Genomic DNA, 24517 nt, shown 5'->3' with positions numbered 1-24517 from the left:
GCAAATAAATACGGAAACCTCTTCAGCCAAATAATATACCGCAAGTCACAACGTCAAATAACTTTATATTTCATTTTTTAGCTGTTTTAAAGAAGTAGTAGCTTAAGAATTCTAACAATTTGTTTAAATATTTATTTGAAACACGTTTTATACATTAAAAATGAAAAGCAAGGAAGCGTTAAAACAGTATTATATGGTGGAAACAGTACCAAACACATACACGTCTATATAGCAAGTCCAAAAACACTGACAATGCAATACATGCTCTTGTTTTCCCAACGTAGAGTGCAACTTCCGTCGGTTGAGTTATCCCAGTAGCAGGAACTTGCTGTGTGCAATCCAGCGCCATTTTTCTGCATGATAACTGCTGTGACGATGTACTTGAACGATCTACCAAGCTTAGTAAGCTGGTTCAGACACTGCTCGACCACGTTTGAGGTCCACTGGTTGACTTTGTTATGTTGATACGCATTTCCACCGATTGTGGTTTCGATCGACTCTTTTATGACATTGCTTACGTCGTCTACGACAAAAGTGGTTTCCTCGCCGGCTTGGAAGTCGTCCATCTTAATTTTAGGGTTCAGGAATCTTAACAAACTGAAATTTAAAGCAAATTAGGCCTCAATAACGTTTACTTGTACGTTCTTGAGTTCTTGTCTTAAGGGTCAAAGGTTAAATCTCAAACGAAGTTCGTTGCGTTGGTGATATCACGTCCGCGTGGTGGCGTGCGAAAATGATTTGTGACAGGGGGCTTGTTCTATTCTTTAATGTTGAGCAAGTCGCCTAATCAAGTACGCAAAGAAATCTGGTAATTAGGCTTATTACCCTAATATCCAGGGGGCGGACTACGGTAAATATGTTTATCTTGCCCATGACGTGGTACAGAGCTTATGGCATGCTCAATACCAAGAGAATATCCTTTGGCTTGGATGAGAGAGGCCTTTTGAAACTCCGAGTGGCCTCTCTCATCCGTGCCCTGAGTCATGGAAACACCGAAGAGTCCAACTGCGGCCACTATGTGTGTCCAAAATCGACATTTTTTCAATACGGAAAACAAGGTGCCGATTCAATACGGAAAACAAGGTGCCGAACTTTAACTTGTTTTTAAGTTTTCCATTAGTTTACCGAAAAAAGATGCATTTTCCCAATACCCGCTGTGACATTTTGGACACGAATTGGCGTTTAATTGGTCATCTATGTAACCATAGATTGGTCTACTTATAGCAGCGTTTCTTAAACTGGGGTCAATTTGCCCCTTTGGGTAAATTCCACGTATTTAGAGGGTAAATGAGCTACTAATCAAAATCCACATCAGTTGGCTAGACAGAAAAATTGTGCCAATTGTAGTAATTTACCAAACAATTATACAACTCGTGCCAAAAAGATAGCGCGTACGTCGCTTTAAATATAACTGATGTAATTGGCTGTTTTCGCTTTTTAATAAATAAGTGCCATATTACATATTGGGGGAGAATCTGATAAGCATCATATTTGTTATAAGGGTAAAGCATATAAAAAAGTTTAAGAACCACCGACTTATAGCATAGTATACTGAAGTAGTATACTATATCTAAAACCATAGTATACTGAAGTAGTATACTGAATCTAAAACCATAGTATACTGAAGTGAAACTTCTCAGTATACTATGCTAAAACAGTGTTTAGAGTACTATGCTTATAGGATATCTGCTTTCGTGCTGGAAGACGAAAGGGAATGTTAATACAGTAGGATGGGGGAAGATAGGACACATTTTCATTATATTTTCTTGTCCCATTTAGTAGTAAACAAAGAACATTTAAAAAATTATAAAACTGAACCGTTATGACTCCCATAAACCGTTATTAATTTTTTAAAACGCGTTTAAGATATCTGGATATTATGTGCTAAAAGTGTCCCATCTCCCCCCACCCTACTGTATGTTTGATTTATTTGCTTATAAATTAGTGTAAAACCTTAACAACATAAACACAGTTATATTTACATAACTCCTGTGTTACCTACGCTAGCCTATATTGTAGGCTACCATTTAACCAGAGTGTTTTTCACAGAGCCCATAAAAAAGTTTTTTATTATCTTTGCTTTTGCGACACAATTAATAAAATTTAACGTAAAACAATGGCGTCAGGTAGCAATAAATGTTTCTGTATTTATTATGAATGACGTAACTCCGCATTTGCCCGTGTTACTTTTTACAATCGATAAAGATTTTTCTTATAGAGAAGGCGAAGGTTAAATAAACGACATACGGTGAATAAAACAATAATCAATAACATTCAAGGTTTCTCGTACGTCTATTAACTGACCCACAACCTATAAATCACCTATGTAACGATGTGCTCATTAATAAACGTCTTCAGTTTCCGAGATTGAAGACACATAAAATGTGTATATGCTGGTTCTAAGCTCGATGCTGCCACAATTATGGATTTGTTTTTTGGGGCAAGAGACTTTTAGCCGGCAATTGCTACAACCCAATGAGAACTTGCACAAACTAAGCACCCACAAAGTTATATGTGTTAACTCGTTCGTCGACACGAGGTGTGCGAAACCAGAACATATGTGTGTAAACCGACCGTCGTTGCCTCGCGAGAATACAGAAGACAATCCATCAGGGATCATTGGGCTTGATCAATTGTCTTAAGTGCCTTGCCCAGAGACACCTACCATAGCACCCCAACACTTTCAAACTTGAATCATCTGCGTTAGACGTCGAACAAACTGCTCACAAAATGAAACACATTATTCTCCGTATGTACATGGCTGTATTTAAAATTCGTAACAATTTAAACACAATTTGAATGAAAAGGAACGCGTTATGTCAACTGACAAGAAAACTGTTCGTCGCAAACTCAGCCTCTTATATAAAAACAACTAAACGAAAAGTTTAGGAGTGATTTGTTGTATAGAAGGATTGTAAATCTGGTGATAAGCAATGATAAGTTACGCACCTTGTACGATTGTTAAGGTTGGCGGTAATTGAAAACACGTGGTAAAGATTTTGTAAAGTAACCACGTGGGCTGGGTGTTTATAAAATATCTCTTAAATTCATAGAGCTGGTAACATAAGGAATTAAATTTCTGGGTAACTTAACTACGGTCGTTAAATCGATACGATATGACCTTCTAATGTTAAATGTAAGGAGTTATTCACTGACGCCTTAAAGCGAGGTTAAACAAGAGCATATGTTGTTAATACAACAAGGTGTCCACTAAATATAGATGAAGAACACACAAAGGATTTTGAAATGAAAATCAATTGTGAATTTCAAGGTCAACGTTGGGCATGAGGCAAACGGCTTTCTCCTTCGTGTAGAATTTGATATCCACCAAGTTACTGAGCTTCAGTGGTAATAGCATCAGGGCTTGTAGTGTCCACAGCATCAGCAGCTTCTAATGGAATAGAATGCTGGGAGTCGAGTGGAGCTGTGGTCCCATCCTCCTGGGTGACGTATATCGTGCCGTCCTCTGCTTGCGATAAAGTCGTGCCCGGCTGTTTGGGTTAAGTTTACGTTATAGCTAGTCGAATTTCGAGAAAACATAAGTCAACGAAAAAACACAAGTTGGCCCGTGAGCGTGTTTAGAAAATACAGACTGGTACCCAGCCATTTGTTTTATAACTCAAATCGTTCTGTGGTGTCACTTTTAAGCGCTACACAAACCAAGTGGCATAAAATTAAACCATAAACAGTTTTAAACGGAGTGGCCGGGTACCAATCTGTACTTTATCTATCGCTGGACCGTGATGATATTTTATATAAGTTTATCAGCCACCACGTTAACCATATGGTCAGTTCCCATAGCGGTGTTTTACCTGTGACATGACGAGGCCCTCGGGTGTCTGTATGAGTGTGTAGCCTTCAGGAACTTCTATAAACTGTTTATCGTCGCCGGTTCCAATCTGAATGATCTGCGTGCCACCAGCACCATCCTCGCTAGGAGTCTCACCATCTGCAGCAGCACCTGTGGCGGTTCTATAGTGGAGAATACATTGTAAGTGCATGTAATGCAAACATATGGTATTCTATTCTGTACGTATACAAATGGATAAAGCAGCTTGTCAAGGAACCCACGACCTACTAGAGATTTGCGATTAGCATACGTATAATTTTAAAATTAATACTTAAATTAAACTGTACTATGCTTACGTAAAATGTAATTTATAAGACCATCATATCTATATTAGGTCGTAGAGGACCCAGGTCCCAAGATTCGAACAATTTAATCCAATCTGGGTTTCATAAATGCGGGAACGGCGTTCGGGCTGAAATCTATTCCTTGTTATAGCAGAATGCCTTGGTAGAAAACTTTATATAGTTCGAAGCCATTTAAATCGGGCTATGGTTTATGATCCTATATTCTGACGTTGGAGTTACAAATTATGACGCAAGGATTTATAATTATGACGTCACTTACTCTGTTTCGTCGATTTGCATTCCTTCTGGGGCGTCAGTGGTGTCCATACTTGCCTGTTACAAAAAGTCATTTTTATTTTTGCTTTTGTGGGCTTAGTACTGGGTCGATACGGTAAAGATAACAGTAGCGAATAATCGTAAATCCAATCATATTAAGTTGCGCACAGGGATTTGAGATGTTCTAATTAATGTTGGTGGATGAAATATCGACCTACCTCGACTGCTGGCTCTTTTTCGTCGCTCTCCGCGGTCAAGGGGGCAAGAGGGGGCATCTCTGGTTGCACTGCAGCTTGTGTGGTGACTGGGATCAACTTCGAAGACGATTCGACTGTCGTTGTTTCTGATGGATCACTTTAGTTAAAGTTTATACGACCAGGCATATGATAGATATCATTGTGGGTGGCGGGTTGTTAAGGTTGTTTGCGCGGTATGTTTGCTCTTAATCTATTGACCATGATATTGTAATCCAATAAGGGAAAAATGGAAATTATATTGTGTAATGTGGGGCTAGCCATCAGAAGGGCAAGGTGAATCGTAGTGTGTGATTTTTTTGTATATGTTAGGTTGTTTGCGCGATATGGAAAGGGTTTCATAAAGTTTAACAGTCACGGAACACTTGAATAAAAACCGCGAAGGTCGGAAGCTGCGACGGTTAATTACACGCTGGTCTCATATTCGCGGAAAACAGTGCTCGGTCTGGCTGTCTAAGCCGTGTAATTAGCAATTATAGGCAGTTATTACTGGCGTGAAAGCGGTAGTGCATGTGACAGTAAAAGTTGGCAGATCCGCCCACTAATTGTTGCAGGAGTGTCAAGAATAAACTTGTTTCGTAGAACTTGCGCAAAAATTAAAATGTTTTTAAACTACGATATATGTATACATAGGGGCTAGAGCATATGGGGCGAGAGATTTAGCGGTCGATTTAGCTTAGATAGGCGGCCGGTGGGTGATAAGAACTATCGGGTTGTTATGACGAATGTCGTCTTGTACGTCACTTTGCGGTTTGTGGTTCGTGGGTCACGTCGGTTTATGTTGCGTATTGGCGGCAAATTTAGATGGTTGCGTCATACGCGGGGTGTTTACAAGCGTAGGCGAGCGGGCTTGGAGTGCTTAAATTAATATAAATTTCGTCGTTTAAGAGCAATATACATACCTTGGTTGTCTTTGCTTGTGGTGCTATCTTCGAGTGTCTGCGCCTGTAAATAGAGAAGTTTAGTAAGTGGACGACACTTTGTAATGTTTGTATACAGTGGTTACTGGTATAAATAAACTATAGAAAGCAAACATCTGCTCTTTATTGATCCCTTGTCAGATGAAAATGCAACGCACAGATTAAAACAGCCAAGCAATCGACATGTGATTGAGCAGCAATGTTGGGCAAATTGCGCGTACGAGCTTCCGAGGAAAGCCAATACGTTTGGTTCATTTGTTTTTATGGTGGCTCGGTCATGGGTATACCACCTTCCGGGCAGGAAAGCCAAAAGCGTGCACTGCTTGGCTATGTAGAGTGAGTGTACGGAAAACCATGAGTTCTTCGCAATAAGTTTAATGTTAATGCGAAGTTAGGATTATGTTTGGAAATACAGAGCTATGTAGAGTGTCGCTTGTAAAGAGACAGTTGTAACTGGGATAAGGAATGGGGTTGTGGGTACTGGGCTAAATTTGAGATTATATTTGTAAATACAAAGGTATTATCAATACAGTAAGATTAGGTGTGTATCGTCAACACAAGGCGCCCACGGGCCAACGTAATTTAGTAACCTGGCTTTAGATGGGCGTCGGTTCGTTCGCCGCGTCTCGTCGACCACTAGCACAGGAAACCGGGGTTGCCTATGTAAGCCACTTCCGACAGAAAAGATTTTTAGGAACTTTGTTTTAAAGGGAGTGGTGCTTGGTTAATTTCAGGGGGGAATTATGCAGTGCTTATGTCTAGGCTTGGGTAATGGTTCAAGTTAGCGCGGTCTTAATTGCGGTAAATAAATATTTTTTCAGGCAGTTTCCTTTATTCTAGGCATTCGTTTTATTTTAGGCGCTTTGTTTAATTTTTTTTATGATAGTAGTGTTTTTTCGATTGCAATTTTAAACGAAACATTTTTTTCTATGCAAGTGTATAGTGGACATGCACATGTAAAGCAAAGCAATTCAAACCTAGCATCGACTTAAAATATTTCATCAACTAGACTAAAACGAAGACGCAATCTTGCGTAGTGCGGCAACATAAAACAGTGCGTACCATGTCTGTACTAGATTACTTATTTTCAACCACCAGCGCTCGGATGACTTACGTAAATGAACGTAAACTACTACGTCGGCTTTAAATAATACTTTGTTACTACTGCTACTAGACACCATTGCCAATTGTCCTATTTGTCACCTGTGGTATAGAAAAGTTTATTTTATTCCAACACTTTGTCTATCAGAGGATAATTTTCTGCGACATGATTAGTATAATGCTTGGACGTGCGTCTTATAGAATTACGTTTTCACCGAACCGTAACAGAGCAATTCGGTTAACTAGTAACGGAGATGACTGCGTACCAATCTACCAGAAAAAATACGTGACTGGTACAATGGGAATTTGGATTTAACAATTTCTGTTTCAAAGATGGAAAACATGATTTCACTTCTCGCGACATGGTTTGAAAACTTATGTGGAGCAGTGACGTAACTGAGTATAGTGTGACGTAACGGTCGACGTGTTTACGGGTTGTGGGGGGAAGCGAAAATATGCGAGCGATGTCTTGACGTTGTTGGAAACACGCAACCGCTAGTTAATGGAAGCTGCTGGAACGTCAGCTTGGTGAAAATAACCGAGCTATGAATTACAGGGTGGAGCTATTGCGGTAACGATAGGCGGGAGATTAATTCGTGTAGTTGTTGCGTGTCTATGCGCTGTCATGTACATAGAGAGGGAGCATCTAAAATAAATTTACGCGAAGGATTAAAGAGCATAGCAAACAAATTAAGCGGACTCTCTTACGACGGCAACATATTAGCAAAGACGCACTAAAACTATCCGTCGCTGATGGCTGTCATGGAAGAGGCGACGAAGGAAGGAAAGAAGGCTCGCCTATCAACTTCAAAGAGCGCGACTGTGGCCCGCATTCTTATAGCTGTTATTGTCATGGACAGTTGGTCAAAATAGGGTAGCGCTTGAGCACCTGGAAAAGAGCTTAGAGGGCTTACTAAGGAGATTAAAGGACGGAAGGATTTCAAGTTTTATTACTTGACAGATGAGCTGCTGTGGTATGAGAAACGAAGTGGTGGAGAGAGGTGTATTATGTGCTGCTATGCTGTTTGCTAAACGTTCAAGGCGCTTTGATACGACGCTGAGTCTTTGTGTTGCTGGCATAGCGAGTTTAATGTGTTTGTTTGCGGTTCTACAGATTTTGCGTTTAAATAGTTAAGAGTGTATATGAAGTTATAATGAAGTCGATTTGTTGCTTTGTGCTTATGTTACTCTGTGTGGTGGTTAGAGCACAGCATGGAAGATCTACTGAAGTACAAGCCGGCCACAGCATGAACGGCGTATGCGATGAAGGGTTCAGGTAACTTGGATGTTATATACATTGTGAACACACGCAAGTTTATGCTAGAAGCAATAATGTATGTGGTATTATAACTAATCTTATAAGAAAGCATACGCGCCTTAACGTTTACGGAAAGATAATGTATGCTTATATATGCTGGTACCAATACCAATAAGTTACACTGTTTCGTGACAGTGTTGGAAGACGGGTCGAATTTAAGAGTATTAGCGTGGTGAAAGCTAACCAATCTGCGCTTTAAGTAATGTATGGCGTCGTTAAATTTCTACTAACGATGAGAAATACGTTCTGTGGGCAACCGGTTTAGGATTAAGACTAAGTGTTGTTGGTTCCCGCGTTCAAGCAATTGATTGTTGATGATTGAACTGTCAATGGTGGTGACTGATTGAGGATCAATTAGAAAACTAATTTAAAGAACAATAGTTGATACGAGGGCAGAGTGTGAAAGTTGTAAATCAAAAGTGTTGAATGGATTAAAACAATAGCAGCGGATGGCGCAATGGTTAGTAAGCCGACACCTGATCCTGACGCGTTTACAAACACTTGAACACGAAGCAACAAACAAGGGTCGTGTGTTTGGGTTAAAACAAAGACGTCCACTTTCTATAAGGCCCCTGGGAGCAACGTGGTGGTGTCAATTGCTTTGTTTTCATATTCTGTTTATGTAAAGCACATAACACTGTGGGCGACATGTCATATTTCACACGCAGATGCTTTACTGTTGACATTGACGATTCATATCCCAATGCGCGACGTTAAGCATCGGGCGCTGTTTTGGCGAAATAAACTGTTTCGTCACCTATTTCGGCGACGCTTTAGTGCAATATAGTAGCCGTAAGTTTAATGGGCGATGCGATTTAATAGGCATTTAAATTGCCCGTTAGCCTACATTATAATAGCGGTCATCAACCTACGTAATAAACCTGATCTTGAAGTAAATGCGTGGGAACTCCAAATATCGTGGACCGCAAGCCGAGATAATACACAGCACTGAACGATCCCTATGCTTAGGTATCAAGAGAACGTGGGGTGTACAGACATCAACGAATGCACGGAACTTGCGCCATGTAAGATAGGACAAGTGTGCAGGAATCTATGGGGAAGCTACCTTTGTGTGTGCCCGAGAGGGTACAGGTTCGACGCCCGCACAGGTAAGTCGTTTCACAACTGTGTTTAAATCAACAAGGCAATATCAAGGTATGAAAACACAATACGATATACCTCAAACAATAGACTGCACTTATTTTAATACATTACTTACATTAAACAACCTCGAGCGTAGAGCAAGCGTATGTGTTGTAACGAAGTTAAAGTTATTTTTTTCAAGGCATGGGTTGTAAATATCCCTGACAAAGCCGGGACCATAAAACGTTGACGTGTGTAACATTTACACACTTGACAGTCTGTATAAGCAGCACGGTGTGCGATTCCGAACAACATATGGCTATGTTTGTGCGCTTTAGATCACATATGAACCACAACATAAATGTGTGGTGTTTATATATAGAGCCTTCATTTCAGGTGTATGCAACGATATTGACGAATGTGGAATGGGATATTGCGGCAACGGGGAGAAGTGTATCAACACCATAGGATCATTCAACTGCCTTTGTTCACCGGGCATGGTAAAGGTAAATACCAACGCCGAAATAGCGAGCGGTTTCAGGGTCTATGGTTCAATGGATTTCGAACAATAGCTTCGATAAATAAAGCAAAGCTTCGGGGTGTATTGAGTTAAAACCATTGTAAACGTAACATCGGTATGCGGTAGGCAACATACGAAGTATTATGTTATATACATATACCTACTAGTGCTACTACTTATGTAAAGATGAAGATGGATAGCAAGTCTCGCGTACTAAGTATCAATTTTAACTTATTTTAACGTTAGTTTTGTTCCTACGTGTTATCTGCCACGATGCAAGACTTCATTACAGGTTAAACCTGGTACACCCTGGTGAAGTCTTGCCGAATGTCAGACGAAACGATGGAATAAAATGAACCTTTCTTACATTTACAAGATGAGGGGAAACGCGATTATTTCACATTATTTCTTGTAGCAAAAGTTACTGTTAGTAACAAAATATTTTTACATCTTTAGATTGGAAGATTTTGTCGTGATGTGAACGAATGCACTCATTCCCCATGTGATTCAAACCAGTACTGTATTAACAGCAGGGGTAGTTATCACTGTCGTTGTAAGGCGGGTTACTCTGATGCGGGTGACGGGTCGTGTGTGGATACGGATGAATGCGCACAAGGGATGTGTCAAGGTATATTTTTATAAGCAATATCTTTCAGGAAAATTAAATATTGACATTCCTTAAGCATAGAACCACAAGGAATAGACTTTTAACAATACCTTGTGTTAAACTTTATGTTTTTCGTGTAAACATTCTAAAAAGTTTTGAAGCAAGGGCCCATACAATACTTTGCCTAGAAATCCCAATTAATTCTGGCTTTGTCATTCCTAAAATAGGTTCATAAGCAAAATGCAAAATGATACAGAAAGTTAAAAATTCAAACTTTAGGACTCCATAAAGTATATTGTGTAAAATCCTCTATAATTCTCTTTTGTATAAATTTAATCCAATTTCCTGTCAAAAGTATTAATACTGACACTAGCCACACATGAACAATACATGTATTCATGTATATGAATAGTTGCTTGTTGCTAAGGATTAATTCCGAGACAGTTAAGATAGCTCACGGTCAAAAGTGGTGTTATGGTGTAAATAAATATAAATCCGGGACAACTAACCACGCAACACTTGCCAAGTAATAACATCCTAATTGTGAGCAAAGAATTACATCACTGGAATGGAATTGCTGGTCTTTAGGGGTGGACTTAATGACCTGAACGTTGAGTAGTAATTTACCATGCATTTAGCATAGTTGTGTTACATGCTGTAAATTCTAGGCACTTCCATGTTGAAGCTCTTAACCACTTATCGCAGCGTAACGATGGAATTTAAATTAGTTTATTTAACTTTATGATTTGCAACAGGCATTCAAAAGGTAGACATGGCCTAAGGGTGAATAAAAGCAAGTGCATTGTTCGCTAATGTACCAACTTATTTATGCCGGTTAACTCATTTTAAAGCCCAAAATGGTCTGCACCATATGGGTGGGGTACAAGTAGTCTTGAACTCCATAAATCTAAGCTTATAAAACATCAACTACTGCATGGAAATTGCAACAAGTAGATCTCAATTGCCTACCAACCTAATAAGGTATTTAACTTTGTTCACAGCGCTGGGAGAGACATGCAGAAACACAGTTGGTTCATATGAGTGTGTATGCGATAGAGGATTTACAAAGGACCCCACTACTAATGGAAGATACTGTATGGACGTGAATGAATGTGACTTGGATATGTGTAGCGAGAATTCTGAATGCATCAACACACAAGGCTCGTACTTCTGTAGATGCCATCGTGGATATACTAAACATCAAGGTGAGCTGATATACCAATGCTGAAGATAACCATAGGCGCCAAACTTATTATAATGCAGGGGAGGCAGGGATATAATGAAACAACTTATTGGTTGTAAGTTTACTGATTAATGCAGTGCAGAAACTGCACTGTAGGCCTGCCTACTCTCTTAACTCAAACCATTGTAAATAAAGGCAAAGTTAAGCAAAACCAATATATCCTCAAGGGTTTTGTTTTCAGTAGATTTTCTACAGGTGATTAACCATACGGAAACACTTAAACAAATCTGTTAAGTGTGCCTCTCGCTTTTTGCTGTGCTATAAATAGAAACACGGTAATTGTGGCAAGAGGAGTAGTTCAAAGCAAGATAAGCAAGAGAGCACTTGACCAGTTACAGGAAATTGAATATAAACCTTATCAAGTGTTTGGTATTTGTTAATCACGAGTAATTAAGTTGCTTCATGGGAAATACATAATTACTGACTTGGTACTGAGAAATGAGGTATTATTCGAAAAATTATGTCCACTTAATGATATTGATTAACAGGTGTATGTGTCGACAACCAGGAATGCAGCTTGGGTGAGGGGAATAAATGTCAGTGGAGATGCAGGAACACACCTGGTGCATTTGAATGTGAATGCCCTGTTGGGTAGGTTCCCTTATATATGGATAGGTGAAGTCTTTATGTCATTGGACTTAGATAGATCAAAGTTTCCCATTACCCAAACAACCAGATTGGTTTAAAATAAATGGTCTGCTAAGTTGTATGTTGTCGTAAAATGGGAAATGTAATACGACTTACATACTGAAAGTGGGTATGGATAGTTTACTTTAATTTTATACCAAAAAGAACTACATGTCATGAGACCAGAGTTATACATACTTCAAAGTTGTGTAAAATGTATGTGTTCCATTTAAATTTTTTAAAACAATTGGTATATCACCCCCTCAGCCTTGCTGTAATGTGACCACTAACATCACTTGAATATGTAACTTATGTTACCAGCTATTTTACTCCTTTCCCAGGTATGACAAGTTAGATTACTCATGCAACGATATCAATGAATGCGACCGTGGAGCTTCTGTTTGTGGGCCAAGTGATACTTGTGTTAACACAAGAGGAGGACACAAGTGTATGAAACAGATAACCTGCCCAGATAACAACTTCTACAGGAAACTTATGCGAACGGATGAGTTTCGGTATCGACAGATTACAACTAATATCTGCAGAAGAAAGAGATGTAGGCGTGTGACCTCTAATAATGAGACTTTTGCTCAATGCAAAGCCCAATCATTGAGTATTAGCTACCATTATATTGATATCCCTACTGGCCTCAAACTGCCGAGTAATCTTCTGAAAATATCATTCTCTCCAAGACGGCGAAGACAGCAGTATCATTTCCAAATCGCACAAGGTGAGGAAAACGCATTCAGTCTTCGACAGCCATCAATGTACCGACCCCAGGCATACCTTGTGCTCACTGGCGAGCTGACAGGGCCCTCGGAGCACATGGTTAAAGTTGATATAAGCACATACAACAGGAGGGGTGAAATGAGGGACAACAGGATGCTAACAATAACCGTCTTCGTGTCAGAATATACTTTCTAATGAGAGCTGCACAGCACATATAAGATTGTCGATTATGTATGGTGTACAGGAACTTGTATATTTCCAATAAAAAGTAATTTTATATTCGTTTCTATATAGATCTATATATTTTAAACGCTAAATTGGCAAGCTGCAGTCTATATGGCGTAAATTAAGCTCAGTGAATCGTAAGTAATGGTTCAGCTGTTGCAATGAAAATATGTGTTTGATTTGGTGAAATACCAAACAACAGTCAATGGTGAAAGGTGTATTTATTACCTCCATTACCATTCTAGCATTGTGTTTATAGTGCTTACATTTCAAGCTTACAATCTGAAGTATTAACAAAACCATCTATTGTTCATGAATGAAAGTAACCTTTTCATTTTTTTATTTATGAAACTTAACTTCCATCCCTTTGCTATGTGGTTTACCATGATCATAGGAATGCTATAACAAAGCAGTTTGTGGCTGCCTTGCTAACTGAAGCATTTTGTGCAAACTAATTAAACATCAGCATTTGCCTTTCTAACAGTTTTGTATTAGCAGCATTTAAAGCAGTGGTTCTTAACCCTTTTCCACAACACTATATGGCCAACTGTTTAAACTACCCTAAAATTTTTAATTAAGTAGGCTACTGCATATTTTTTTTCTTTATTTATTTATCAAATACAGACCATTTTAATGAATCTTTAAAATTAATTGACATCAAGGTTAAGAACCACTGCATTAATTTAACCTCATCCAATTATTCGCACCATAAAGCAAAGGTTTTCCAAGTTATTTTGTGTACAGTATATGCTCTTCTTGGCGCCTGTGAAATATCGTTTTCTTACACTTACACGTCTTTGTTTGTACGTATTGTTTTCTATATTTTCAATGTAGAGGTGCCACCTTCGGGGTGCCAGACCGAAATTTCTAATATTTTTACTACAGTCCTTCATACCCTTTCATGGTTCAGCATGTACAATGTAGAATAAAGCTGCAACCTGATATGTGACCCTATGACTTCACTCATGTAGTCTATATAGAGAAAACAGACACCTGAGACCAGTTACCAGACAAGGGTTAAGGATTTACATGAAAAATGATCGCATTAAAGTGTGCGTGGTGATACAATTTCACCGCAAACTAACTGAAGCTTCAATTGGGGGTTTACATGACAAAACTTGCTAATGGCTCAGCACACAAATACAACATATTGTTAAGGTTAAGCACTACAAAAAAAGAGCAAAATACAGTGATACTGTGACCTAATCAGAGAGACATGAATGATGTAAACTTTTAAAAAAGCAATGGTTAGTCGAAAGTTTTAAAAATTGTCAATTAAAAAGAAATACCAAAACAACCAGATGTGGCCCACAGAGAGGACTTAGAGCTAAGAACAAGTGCGTGCAATCTCAACAAAGCCAAACCTCTGTACACAGCAAGACATCTAAGGAATTTCAAACAGGCCACGGCTGAATTAAACCTGGTTTCCTGCCCGAAGCCCAAGTGACACTTACAACACAACCTACTATTGTCAAAATACAATGACCACACAAAACCTGGGGCTAAAATGGAAAACAATCCTTATATAAATACTTGAATGGAACTATGGTATACAATGTACAACATCAGTAGAATTTTAAACCACATAACTTATATACAGGTCACAGGTTTAACCAGTGACGATTTCAAAATGGGAAAAGCATTCCTTTTATAAATACCTGGAAATACACAGCTACCATGGTATTTTCAAAGGACAAAATTACACTACATACCCCAAAGCCGCAGTTGTAACCGCTTCTTAATTCTAAACTAACAGTGTTGTTTTTAAAGGGGCATACCAACGAAAAAATCAAAATATATATATTAATAGGTATGCTCAGATGTGACCTAAAGGTACAAGTTTTAAAATACAAACAGCTTTTAAAAAATGAGTTTTATAACGGCAAATTTAACCGCTGAAGTAAAAAAATGACCTTTTTTCGTATTAGTTAATTTTTAGCATTTTTTTTTTTATATTAAAATGTTCATGTTTCACTTGTACCTGCTGTACCAATTATTTTATAAAAATTTTTTTTTTCGTAATTTACGTTAGGTTTAAAAATAAGCTGAGTCAGCATAATCTGGTATGTACCTAGGTTCCATCGAAAAACTAAAACATAACAAATTCTATGTACTGTATGTTTTACAATTTTTTTATACGTTCTTTAAGAAGAAGCATTCATTATACCAAAATAAAATTCGAATTAACTTCAGTATTTTAGAAACAATCAAAGTTGAGTGAATTTTTTTCTTATGGGAAATCCCATGCATTGTGGAAACACCCAAATAATTTTCACTCCAGAGTTTTTTTACGCTATTTTGTTAGAAACCGTATCGATTTGGAAAACTTTGGTGTGGTACTTATAGGTTACATTTGAGCATATATATCCATATACAAATTTTCATTTCTCGTTAGTATGCCCCTTTAAAACAGAATTGAAAAATTTAGAAAACATTTCTTATATAAGTACATGAATAGAACTATGTTATCTTGCATATAGCCAAAGGGGAATTTAGGAACTATAAAACTTACATCCACAGCACTAACGATTTCTAAATATAAAAACAAGAACCTGACTATGTTTAACAACCCAATGCACACCGATTTACCCAGCATAAAACAGATACGATTGCTGCCTTTTTGAAAAATATTTGAGCATGACTAATATTATTACTAATTAGTGGATTAATGTAAAGTTTACTAACAAGCTTAGTGCAAATATTCAACACCCAGCATACTCTTGTCCGATGCTATCTTAAATTTGCTGCTTGTGATTCTCATATACACTGACTAAGTTAAGATATGTGGGCATAAACCAACCTGTTCTCCAATATTTGATATAACCATCTCTTGTTTGCCACTCACAGTAGGAATAATAGGCGTGGAATCCAATAAGTTGATAAATGTGTCTTCTAATTCATCTGCTTCCAAACCAAGAGACTCAGCCAACTGTAGAAGCATAAGGTGTGTTACTATCCAGTATAATAACAAGAGATCACAGATCTAATGAATGAACACGTTTTAAACTAATTAGCATAAGATAGTAGAGTCGGGGAAGATGGGACACCTTTAACACATATTATCCAAATAGCCTGATCGTGTTTTAAACAATTAACAACGGTCTGTGGAAGTCGTGAAGATACGGTTTTATAATTCATTAAATGTTCTTTGTTTACTACCAAATGAAAAGAGAAAACAAAATGAAAAGGTGTCCCATCTACCCCCACCCTGCTATATTAGTTAATCCTTTTACTACAACGGTCGACTGGGCTCGATCAAAAAAAAATCTGAAGTAACCAACAAAACGGGTTCTAGTCGCCATTGGTGACTGTGGAGCAGTAGGCAGAATGTATTATAATGTATTATAACTAATGAAACTTATGACGTATGAGGATTGAGTGATTGGTAAAGAATATGTGTAAATACACTTTGTACAACTCCTGTACCATGTGTTTATTGTAAACTTACACTAGTTAACGTTGTTGCGCTTAAAAACGTTTGTTTTCATGAATTTTGACAAACCGTAATCACGCAGTAATTAGGTAATGTTAAAAGTTAATATTAATCATATGGTGTTGAATTAAAAATAATGTTTCAATTACGATTAATGATAATACGGTTTAAGAGTAGTGCATTTAATGCGTCCCCACTTAAATGCTAATAGTTTGATTCAGTCGTGAATCGTTGTGTGGATTTCTTAGAATCTTATCTTATATATAATACGTGCCGTCGTTCCCCGCCAAACTCCAGACAGTGTTTCCGCTATGTAAAGTGCATGAGGAAAGTAATCGTTAATTAATCGCTCATCGTGCGGTTTTAAATCTGAAAATTCAGTCTAAAAATTATAAATATATATTACGATTTGATTTCAATCAAGAGAATAAAGAAAAATGCTAGAATTAAGAATTAGGATAAGTGCGGAAAATAATCGCCCCATCAGCAACAACAACAGCAACAACAACAAAGCCAAGAACAACTGTTCGACGAAAAAGGATCTATATGACCACTAACGTGTTCAACAACTGACTACATGATATAGAACTATAGTACATACTACTACATACAAAATAGAGGTTGAAACTATTGCCCCAAAGATCACAGGAGTTCAAAGCCAAGGTTGTAGCACAGCTTGCTTCATGAAGTATTATGATACCCACATAACGACATAAAATAGATGGTATATAAAACTATTGCACAACCACCAGTAAAAAGAAACTATAGAAGCATACAATATCAAGTATATTGATACACAATCTATGGTTATATGAAGAATATAAAAGGTATAAAACCATTGCACAAACAATGGCGGCAGCCTTCAGCATTCAAGGTAGTTTAAAGCTGCAAAACTTATGTGTTTGTGGTACAACATGGTGTATGAATTATGGTAAACATAACGAATAGGAGATAAGATTTTTGAACTCATACCACAGTGGAATGGCTTAAAATTCAAGGAAACTTTAAGCTGAAATGGCTGTAAAGCTCCCTTTAAAAAATATATACCAACTTTTCTCTGCTGTGCTTAAATCACATATGTCAGTATTTTCCATTTTTTATTAGTTTTTTAAGCCTACCTTTTTACATTTAACTTTCACCAAGTTCTTTTTCTCTGTTTCTTCTAATGCATCTTTTGTTCCCTCTATAGCTTTCTGTTGAATACAATCCTTGTACTTGACAGTGAGGCGAGAGACGTACCTGTGTGAGGTGTTGGCTAAGTCGTGTATTACATGGTCACACACAGTAAGTAGTATATTAAGAAAAATGTGCAATCTTATAGTCAAGATTTGTCAGAAGTATTAAATATGAATTTTTATTTTTTTAACATATCAAACGAGTTTTAAGCGGTTAGTACTACACCTGCGGCAATGTTTGTTCTACAATAGCGAATAAAGCTGCAACAATTACCAAGGATATCATAGAAAGACAGTGGTGTGGTTACAGTCTTTACACTGGTATACATACCTGTGCAAAGCCTCATATTCCTTGTATACATCAGCAAAGTAAACTCTGCTCTGCTTGTTCTGTTCCACCTGTAATAAGAACAGCATGGTACATACAAAGCAATTCGCATTTTAATACTGTGAGACTTTGTATTTGTTGTCTGGACCCCTTTACAGAATAAAATTTCAACTCGATCATCACTAAAAAAAAACAAGGGTAATGGGAATGGCACACCTTAAGCCTGTAGTTTATGTTTGTGCAATGGGCCACTCAGATCCCCATAAACCCATGTGTAGCTACATAGATCGATACACCTGGATAGGTATACACACATATCACCTATTGACCCAAATACATAGTATATAAACCTTCATAATAAGAAACTCCCATAGTGAGAAAGCACGAGCAAGATGTGGAAGAGCAACCTCCATTATTTCATCCTGGGAGCAAGCACTTAAAAGTTCACGAAGTCGATTTTTCCTCCTTGTAGAAATCGCTTGCTCTACACTGCTCAATACTGGCTTTTGTGGCTGAAGTAAAAGTAGGGGATTAATTTATATCTGATTGACTGATCAGTATGATTTTTACGCCTAAAAGCATAACTGTAACAAAAGTACCACTGGTACACATGCCAGCAATCCCTGTTTAAACCAATTAAACTGTTCTGTTATGCTTTGGTTCAGGTTAATTTTCTGTGACTTGATTTAATATTGTGCTGGATGTGTCTTATAGAAATATGTTGTCACCGAAGCACAACAAAACTATGTTAGGGGGTTGTTTAGAAATAGGTATTTCTGTGTACCACTGTGTGCCATTCCATTTTACAAATACGAGCAACACCACTGTCATACACTTACAGTGATAGCCAGCCTTGCATTAGTGAGGTCTTCATCTTGAATCAGTTCCTGTTCACGCAACACATCTATCTTATGAGCATATGAGTTGGACCTTCTATATGCTCGCTCTATGGTGCTTTTGTTTAATGAACCTTGTGTGGAAAATATATTTAGTAAAGTAAAAGTAAGCTTCTACATTTATAGTTGAAACTTCACATTATTATTCCAAATTACAAGAAATGTTATTACGCAGAATTTTTTTGTGTTGACATTACATTGCAGTTTAATACAAAAGATTACATTTTATATGTAAATCAATTCATTTATTATAATGCCTTTGATGAGAGGCCTTTTGAATATATATACCTTCCCTAATTAAATCCTAATTAAAAAGCAGCAACAATATCCCTTTAACAATTCCTAATAACATTTAAAATTTATTTAGTTGTTCCTATCAACATTAAAATATAGGGGTTATAATACAATATTCAAATTTTATTCACCTGGTGTTCTTCCCCTTCTACCCACCATTATGGGTTTCGGTGTAGGGCGTGGGTAAGTAACTGTACCATCCTCATTTTCTATGGGTGTTGTATAATCCTTTGAATAATAGGGCTGTTTTGGTGTACGGCCATACCTGGGAGCAAAAAAGGAAGTTTAAAATAATGCAAGGGAGATGGATTATCATGAGGTGCTTGGAAACTAGTACGTGTCTTTTCAATACTAGGTGGGGGGGTCCTGTGGTGTGGCATGCCACAAGACCCAAGATTTAGTCAAACTTGGTCAATCACCTTGACCCAAAGATAGCCCATGTGACCACAAGGTTGAAGAAATACCTGTTAAGTGTGTGTCTTAAATAGCAGTGGACGTCACACATTTACACCACACATGTAACCTCACCCACCTAGTTTTCGATGGAGGACTCTCATCCACATAATCTGCATCCTTGGGATCATTTCCATCATTATCATAAACACGACGAGGTCTTCCTCTCTTCTTTCCGGCAACCACAGGTGCTCCGTTACGCGGTCGATTCTTGTTGGCATTTGCAGGTCGGAACACAAGGCGGACGTTTGGGTTTTCCTGTAGTAAAGATAAGATATAATTGATAAGTTGTAAAAATATTAAGGGAAAGATACAACAGTGGGTTTGTTATAAAGGTTTTCCTAGAATCCTACACCTACACTTTTGACCAGAGTTGCCAAGTTAGCCCATTACAACAAAACATTATGCCCATGAGCTATGTATCAAATTTTAAACTTTGCAAAAAACACTATGAGTAAAACACATACGCATCAATGCATCAGACACACTGCTTATCATAACACCATATACAGTATTATACACACTATATGTTAAGGCCCATAAGGTACATACTAATATATTACTATCACAACTTTACAAGAGCCACAAACCTGCAAAGATCTTAACTGTTCAGCACTGATCTGTGATTGGTGGATTCTAATCACCTGACTTCCGTCCTTGCCAACCTCGATCTTGGGCATGAGGTTTGCCAGGGCTGCCGGGATCTCTGGCTGTTTCAGTGAAAATTTAAGTAAAAATAATGCACATATATATATATGAAGATCTCTCTAAGACTTATAACATATCTAACACTTGGTGACATCAACAGCATACACACATGTGTGATCTCTCGATGTTTTTTTAATGGAAAAGTTTGAATAAAAATGGTTCAACATTAGTGTAAACAAAAAAACCCAGAAGATCTTATACTGGCTTCTAATATGTCTGACAGCAACAGCATATATATATTAAACTAGTTTTGCATGATATCTACTTACTTTCTTCTGAACTTTAACCGGCAGCTTCACTACTTGGGGTTGTCCTTGTCGTATTACTATCTTCTCCTCATATCTAAATCACACACAATGATATATTATAAAATGTATTGTATTTAAGCTGGCAAGGTATAGCTGAAGTGTTGTTATAAAGTATGGTTACTCATACGGCGATTACAAATTATGGCCCATTTATTTGAATTATAGGTATTTTCGAAAATTGTAATTACTAATTATAATTATAAAGTATGACCTCCATGTTGAATTTAAATAAAGGTTAAAATAATACAATGGGCAGTCTACAAGAGTCCATGAGCCATGATATGGTTAAATTGATGAATTAACAAAGGGTGAATTGACCATTCAGCCTATAAGCCAGGCATATTGTATAGGCTAAAGTATGGCAACACAAGTATTAAACAGCGAGGTACCTGTATCCTTCTGGTGGCTGGGAATTCCTGTTGGTCAATTCAGCTTGTTTCTACAAAAGAAGAGAAAGATTACATGAGAACTGTCAGACACGTCATAAATTATAAACTGTTTTAGCTCTACAAAAAAAACATAAAGTTATGGTGATAAACTTGTAACTTGTTGATAGTTTTCAACACTATAGCTTTTATATTAAATCTTCAGCCACAATCCACAAACATAGCAGCACTCACCAGTAAATGTTGAGCTTTAAGATATTCCTGTTGCCTTCTTACATTGTCGGCTAATGTTTGAACTATTTGTGAAGCATTGGTGTGTGGGGAGGCTAGGTTGATGCCTTTCCCACTAGATGCCGCTGGTAAAGGTAGACATTTACATGGTTAAAATAATGATTTAGGAACTGCATTACTGCAAGTTACTATGTTGAAAAGTAATAGAATGGTCCACTTACTTGTAGCAGGTGTTATAGTAGCAAGAGGTGCGGTTGTTCCAGTTACAGATTGTACAGAAGTATTACCCGCACCTGCCACACTCATAGTGAGTGGATCACCATTCTGTGTGGGTGCACTTGTGGTATCAGAACCAATAATAGTGGGAAGAGTAAGCTGGGTTTCTTGACTTGGCTGTGTGGGGTAAAGATCAATATAAACTGCGTCACAATGTAAGTAGTCTGTATTATAGTAAGCAGTAAGCCATTATCTGAAAACGAAATACAGATAGTATGCAGTCATCCCTGTTCAGTGTTTATAAGCAATCAAATCACACTGCCATACTTTGGTCTAGGGTTAATTTTGATTTTCTGCTATTTGGTATAATTTTTAAACAGGCATTGTATAGAAATACATGGTTACCACAGCGCAATGGTCACAGTAGTAAGTGAAAGTCTCTATTTAAAGCTAAAATAAACTAAACAAATAATTTAATTAGATTTCTGCACTCTGCAGTATTTTACAACAATTAACTTAACATTTTATAGGCAGTTCTGGTTAACAGTGCTAATTAAAATTTGAGTGACAACTTCGGTTACCACGCACCTCTTCTATCAAAGCAAGTTGCTGTTCTGCCTCCTGCTCTGCAAGATGTTGTTGAAGGGCTGCTTGTACAAGAGCTTGCTCTTCAGGACTTAGATCAGCTTGGTTAATCAAGGTACCATCAGCAGTGTATAACACTGATGGGTTGGCAGGGTCAAATTGAAGAGAAGTGGTTACAACCTAAGTGAAAAAGGGGTTTAAAATGATTGCAAACACTACATATATTACTTTGCACTTTTTTGTGAGTGGGTTTGCAGCACTCAATGCGAATAACAGACGGGGACCAGTTGTTCTCTGCCTGAATGGCCTAACTTAACAAGCTCATGAGCCACCAAAGTTTTAAACTGTTTAATACACGACACTGCACAACAGTCAGCGACAATGGCACGATACTATATCAGAACTTTAATAAAATTAGCAACAACAGAATATAAACTAAAGGTCACTATTAGGATTGAATATATTTATTTAGGGGTAATGTGCCAACTTTGGCATAATTCCAAGGTACTTGGGACCTTATCAATATTGAACACACAGCTTCCATGAACCCAACCACCCACCTGTTCCTCTTCTTCCATTGTGACACCAGCTGCTGCAGCTTCCTCAGGAGTCATGGTAACGTACTGAACCTCCGTCCCATCTTCCTCCACACTCGTGAAAGCTTTTGACACAATATCGGCATCTGTAGTAGTGACAACAGTACCAGATGCATCTGTGAAAATAAATATATATAGTTGGGAAAATGCCTAAACTTAATAAAGATTTTAAAAAGTCCTTGTCACATTCAACTTTGTTAAGTTATCTGAATATCTGTAACATTAGTGATAAACAGGTTTCAATAAAACTATGTATTCCAATGAAAGGTTTTGGGTAAACAAACATTGTTGAGAAAATACTAATTTTTATAAGATCTCTTAACATGCAGATTCATTTTTAATATTGAAACTTTTTCTTTTACTTTGTTACCTTAAAAAATAACAGACTGTAAGATATTGTCGGCCATTAAAATGTTGTGACTATTGAAACTTTTTCTTTTACTTTGTTACCTTAAAAAATAACAGACTGTAAGATATTGTCGGTCATTAAAATGTTGTGACATCCACTAACTGCTATCAGCTATCTACAATGTATCCATACAATTACTAACACTAACTAATGATAATTTAGTCTATACTCTACAAGGTTTCAGTCTTCAGCCACCAATCATGAACTTTAAGTATTTTTTAGGCAAAATTGATTTATTGTTTCATTAGCCAACTCTCACTATATATTTATATATGTTTGTCTAAATAAATACATTTAAAAACACACTATACTATTACTAGGAAGTAGGAACACCGAACATGTATATGACATATTTACTTTCAGCTATTGGCTCTTCCAGTAATGCATTCGCATCTATTGTTGTTGTTTCCTCCGTTACATCTGCCATTGCCACCAATACGTTTTATTCCTACACAAAAAAATGGTTTTAGTACAAAGCAAGTCTTTGCTCGTGTGAATATATCTACAATGAAATTATATGAAAAGCTGCATTAAGGAAAACATTGGATAAAAATTCCATTTTAAAATAGTCATTTGTTAATGTAAACTTTTAACATGAAATGTGAGTTACATCAAACTTATGGTAAGTATGACAACAACGGACAATTTTGTAGTTGCAGGAACTTTTTAAGTTAAATGTATGAATGAACCGCAAAACAAAATGCGTATCAACGCCATATTGTTAGCGCGCCGCGTTACTGATTAAACCGTTTTTGTCGAGTTGTAAAATATTGTGGAAGAATTATTTATTAAATGTAAGTTTAGTTGCTTGTTTGCGGCATTATGATATTTGTTAATTTTTTTATTTAACGTTGGGATTTTTCTAAGCGGGAAAATTTTAAAAGTAGTGCACAATATAAGATGATATGAGCGGGAGCGCGACATGAGTTCAAACTATTATTATTAAATTAAGCTCAAAATGTATCAACAAAAGTTACCGAAAAATAGCTAAATTCATTATATGCATAAAAATAATTTTACTTACCAAAAAAGACGTCGAATTTCTTTGTTTTTTATTTATTTTACGCAAAGTTACTGAAGCCTAAAACTGCAGGCACCACTTGGGCATAAAATTGAACAAAATACGCGACTACGGGTGCCGTCATGATTTCAGTTCTCGAAAGCGCGAAGTTGCTCGGAAAATAGATCCAATAACGCCACTCAAAATTTCAACGATATCGTATACATTTGTTGCCACCCATATGTTAGGCATCGATCACTTGTATTTTATGTAAAGTATCAAACATTGAAAGTTTGTTTTTGTAAATTGAGCGTATACAGGGCGTTTTTTGCGTTCTAATTCAGCTCGGAAACATGTCGGCACCCGTAGAATCGTGACGTCATTTCTTTGTTTATTCTTTATATGGTTTGAGTGTCCCGCGCTTACAGAGCAGTTATGCCCGACATGAAAGAAGTTCGCCTT

General features: G+C 37.3%; 3 protein-coding genes and 1 non-coding gene across 4 annotated transcripts; 1 reads left to right on the top strand and 3 right to left on the bottom strand.

The window, feature by feature from the left end:
• Window positions 1-18: 18 nt before the first annotated feature.
• dynlt1 (dynein, light chain, Tctex-type 1) lies at window positions 19-642 on the bottom strand. The gene has a single exon (NM_001044362.1). The coding sequence runs from the start codon at window positions 564-566 to the stop codon at window positions 225-227; it is 342 nt and encodes a 113-aa protein (NP_001037827.1). The 5' UTR covers window positions 567-642; the 3' UTR covers window positions 19-224.
• A 2101-nt stretch (window positions 643-2743) lies between these two features.
• On the bottom strand, window positions 2744-24430 carry LOC100178511. Its single transcript, XM_002129066.4, has 21 exons — window positions 24080-24430; window positions 23413-23503; window positions 22611-22762; window positions 22054-22230; window positions 21471-21642; window positions 21253-21374; window positions 21022-21071; window positions 20594-20666; window positions 20207-20326; window positions 19696-19874; window positions 19295-19428; window positions 18813-18943; window positions 18324-18485; window positions 17977-18044; window positions 17589-17709; window positions 15838-15966; window positions 5567-5609; window positions 4629-4753; window positions 4415-4467; window positions 3813-3972; window positions 2744-3491 (listed from the first exon to the last, which is right to left on the bottom strand). The coding sequence occupies exons 2-21, from the start codon at window positions 23480-23482 to the stop codon at window positions 3333-3335; spliced, it is 2400 nt and encodes a 799-aa protein (XP_002129102.1). The 5' UTR covers window positions 23483-23503; window positions 24080-24430; the 3' UTR covers window positions 2744-3332.
• Window positions 6134-13986, top strand: LOC100176194 (fibulin-1). The gene is made up of 7 exons (XM_002128937.5): window positions 6134-7961; window positions 8973-9112; window positions 9483-9592; window positions 10063-10234; window positions 11215-11418; window positions 11945-12047; window positions 12425-13986. The coding sequence occupies exons 1-7, from the start codon at window positions 7840-7842 to the stop codon at window positions 13005-13007; spliced, it is 1434 nt and encodes a 477-aa protein (XP_002128973.1). The 5' UTR covers window positions 6134-7839; the 3' UTR covers window positions 13008-13986.
• mir4144 (microRNA 4144) lies at window positions 9871-9945 on the bottom strand. The gene has a single exon (NR_034540.1). It is a non-coding gene; the product is annotated as a microRNA 4144 (primary transcript).
• Window positions 24431-24517: the final 87 nt, after the last annotated feature.

This window comes from Ciona intestinalis, chromosome 10 (assembly GCF_000224145.3).
Source record: "Ciona intestinalis chromosome 10, KH, whole genome shotgun sequence".
Classification (NCBI taxonomy): Eukaryota; Metazoa; Chordata; class Ascidiacea; order Phlebobranchia; family Cionidae; genus Ciona; species Ciona intestinalis.
Note: the sequence above shows the minus strand (reverse complement) of the source record. Positions and strands in the feature narration are given on the sequence as shown.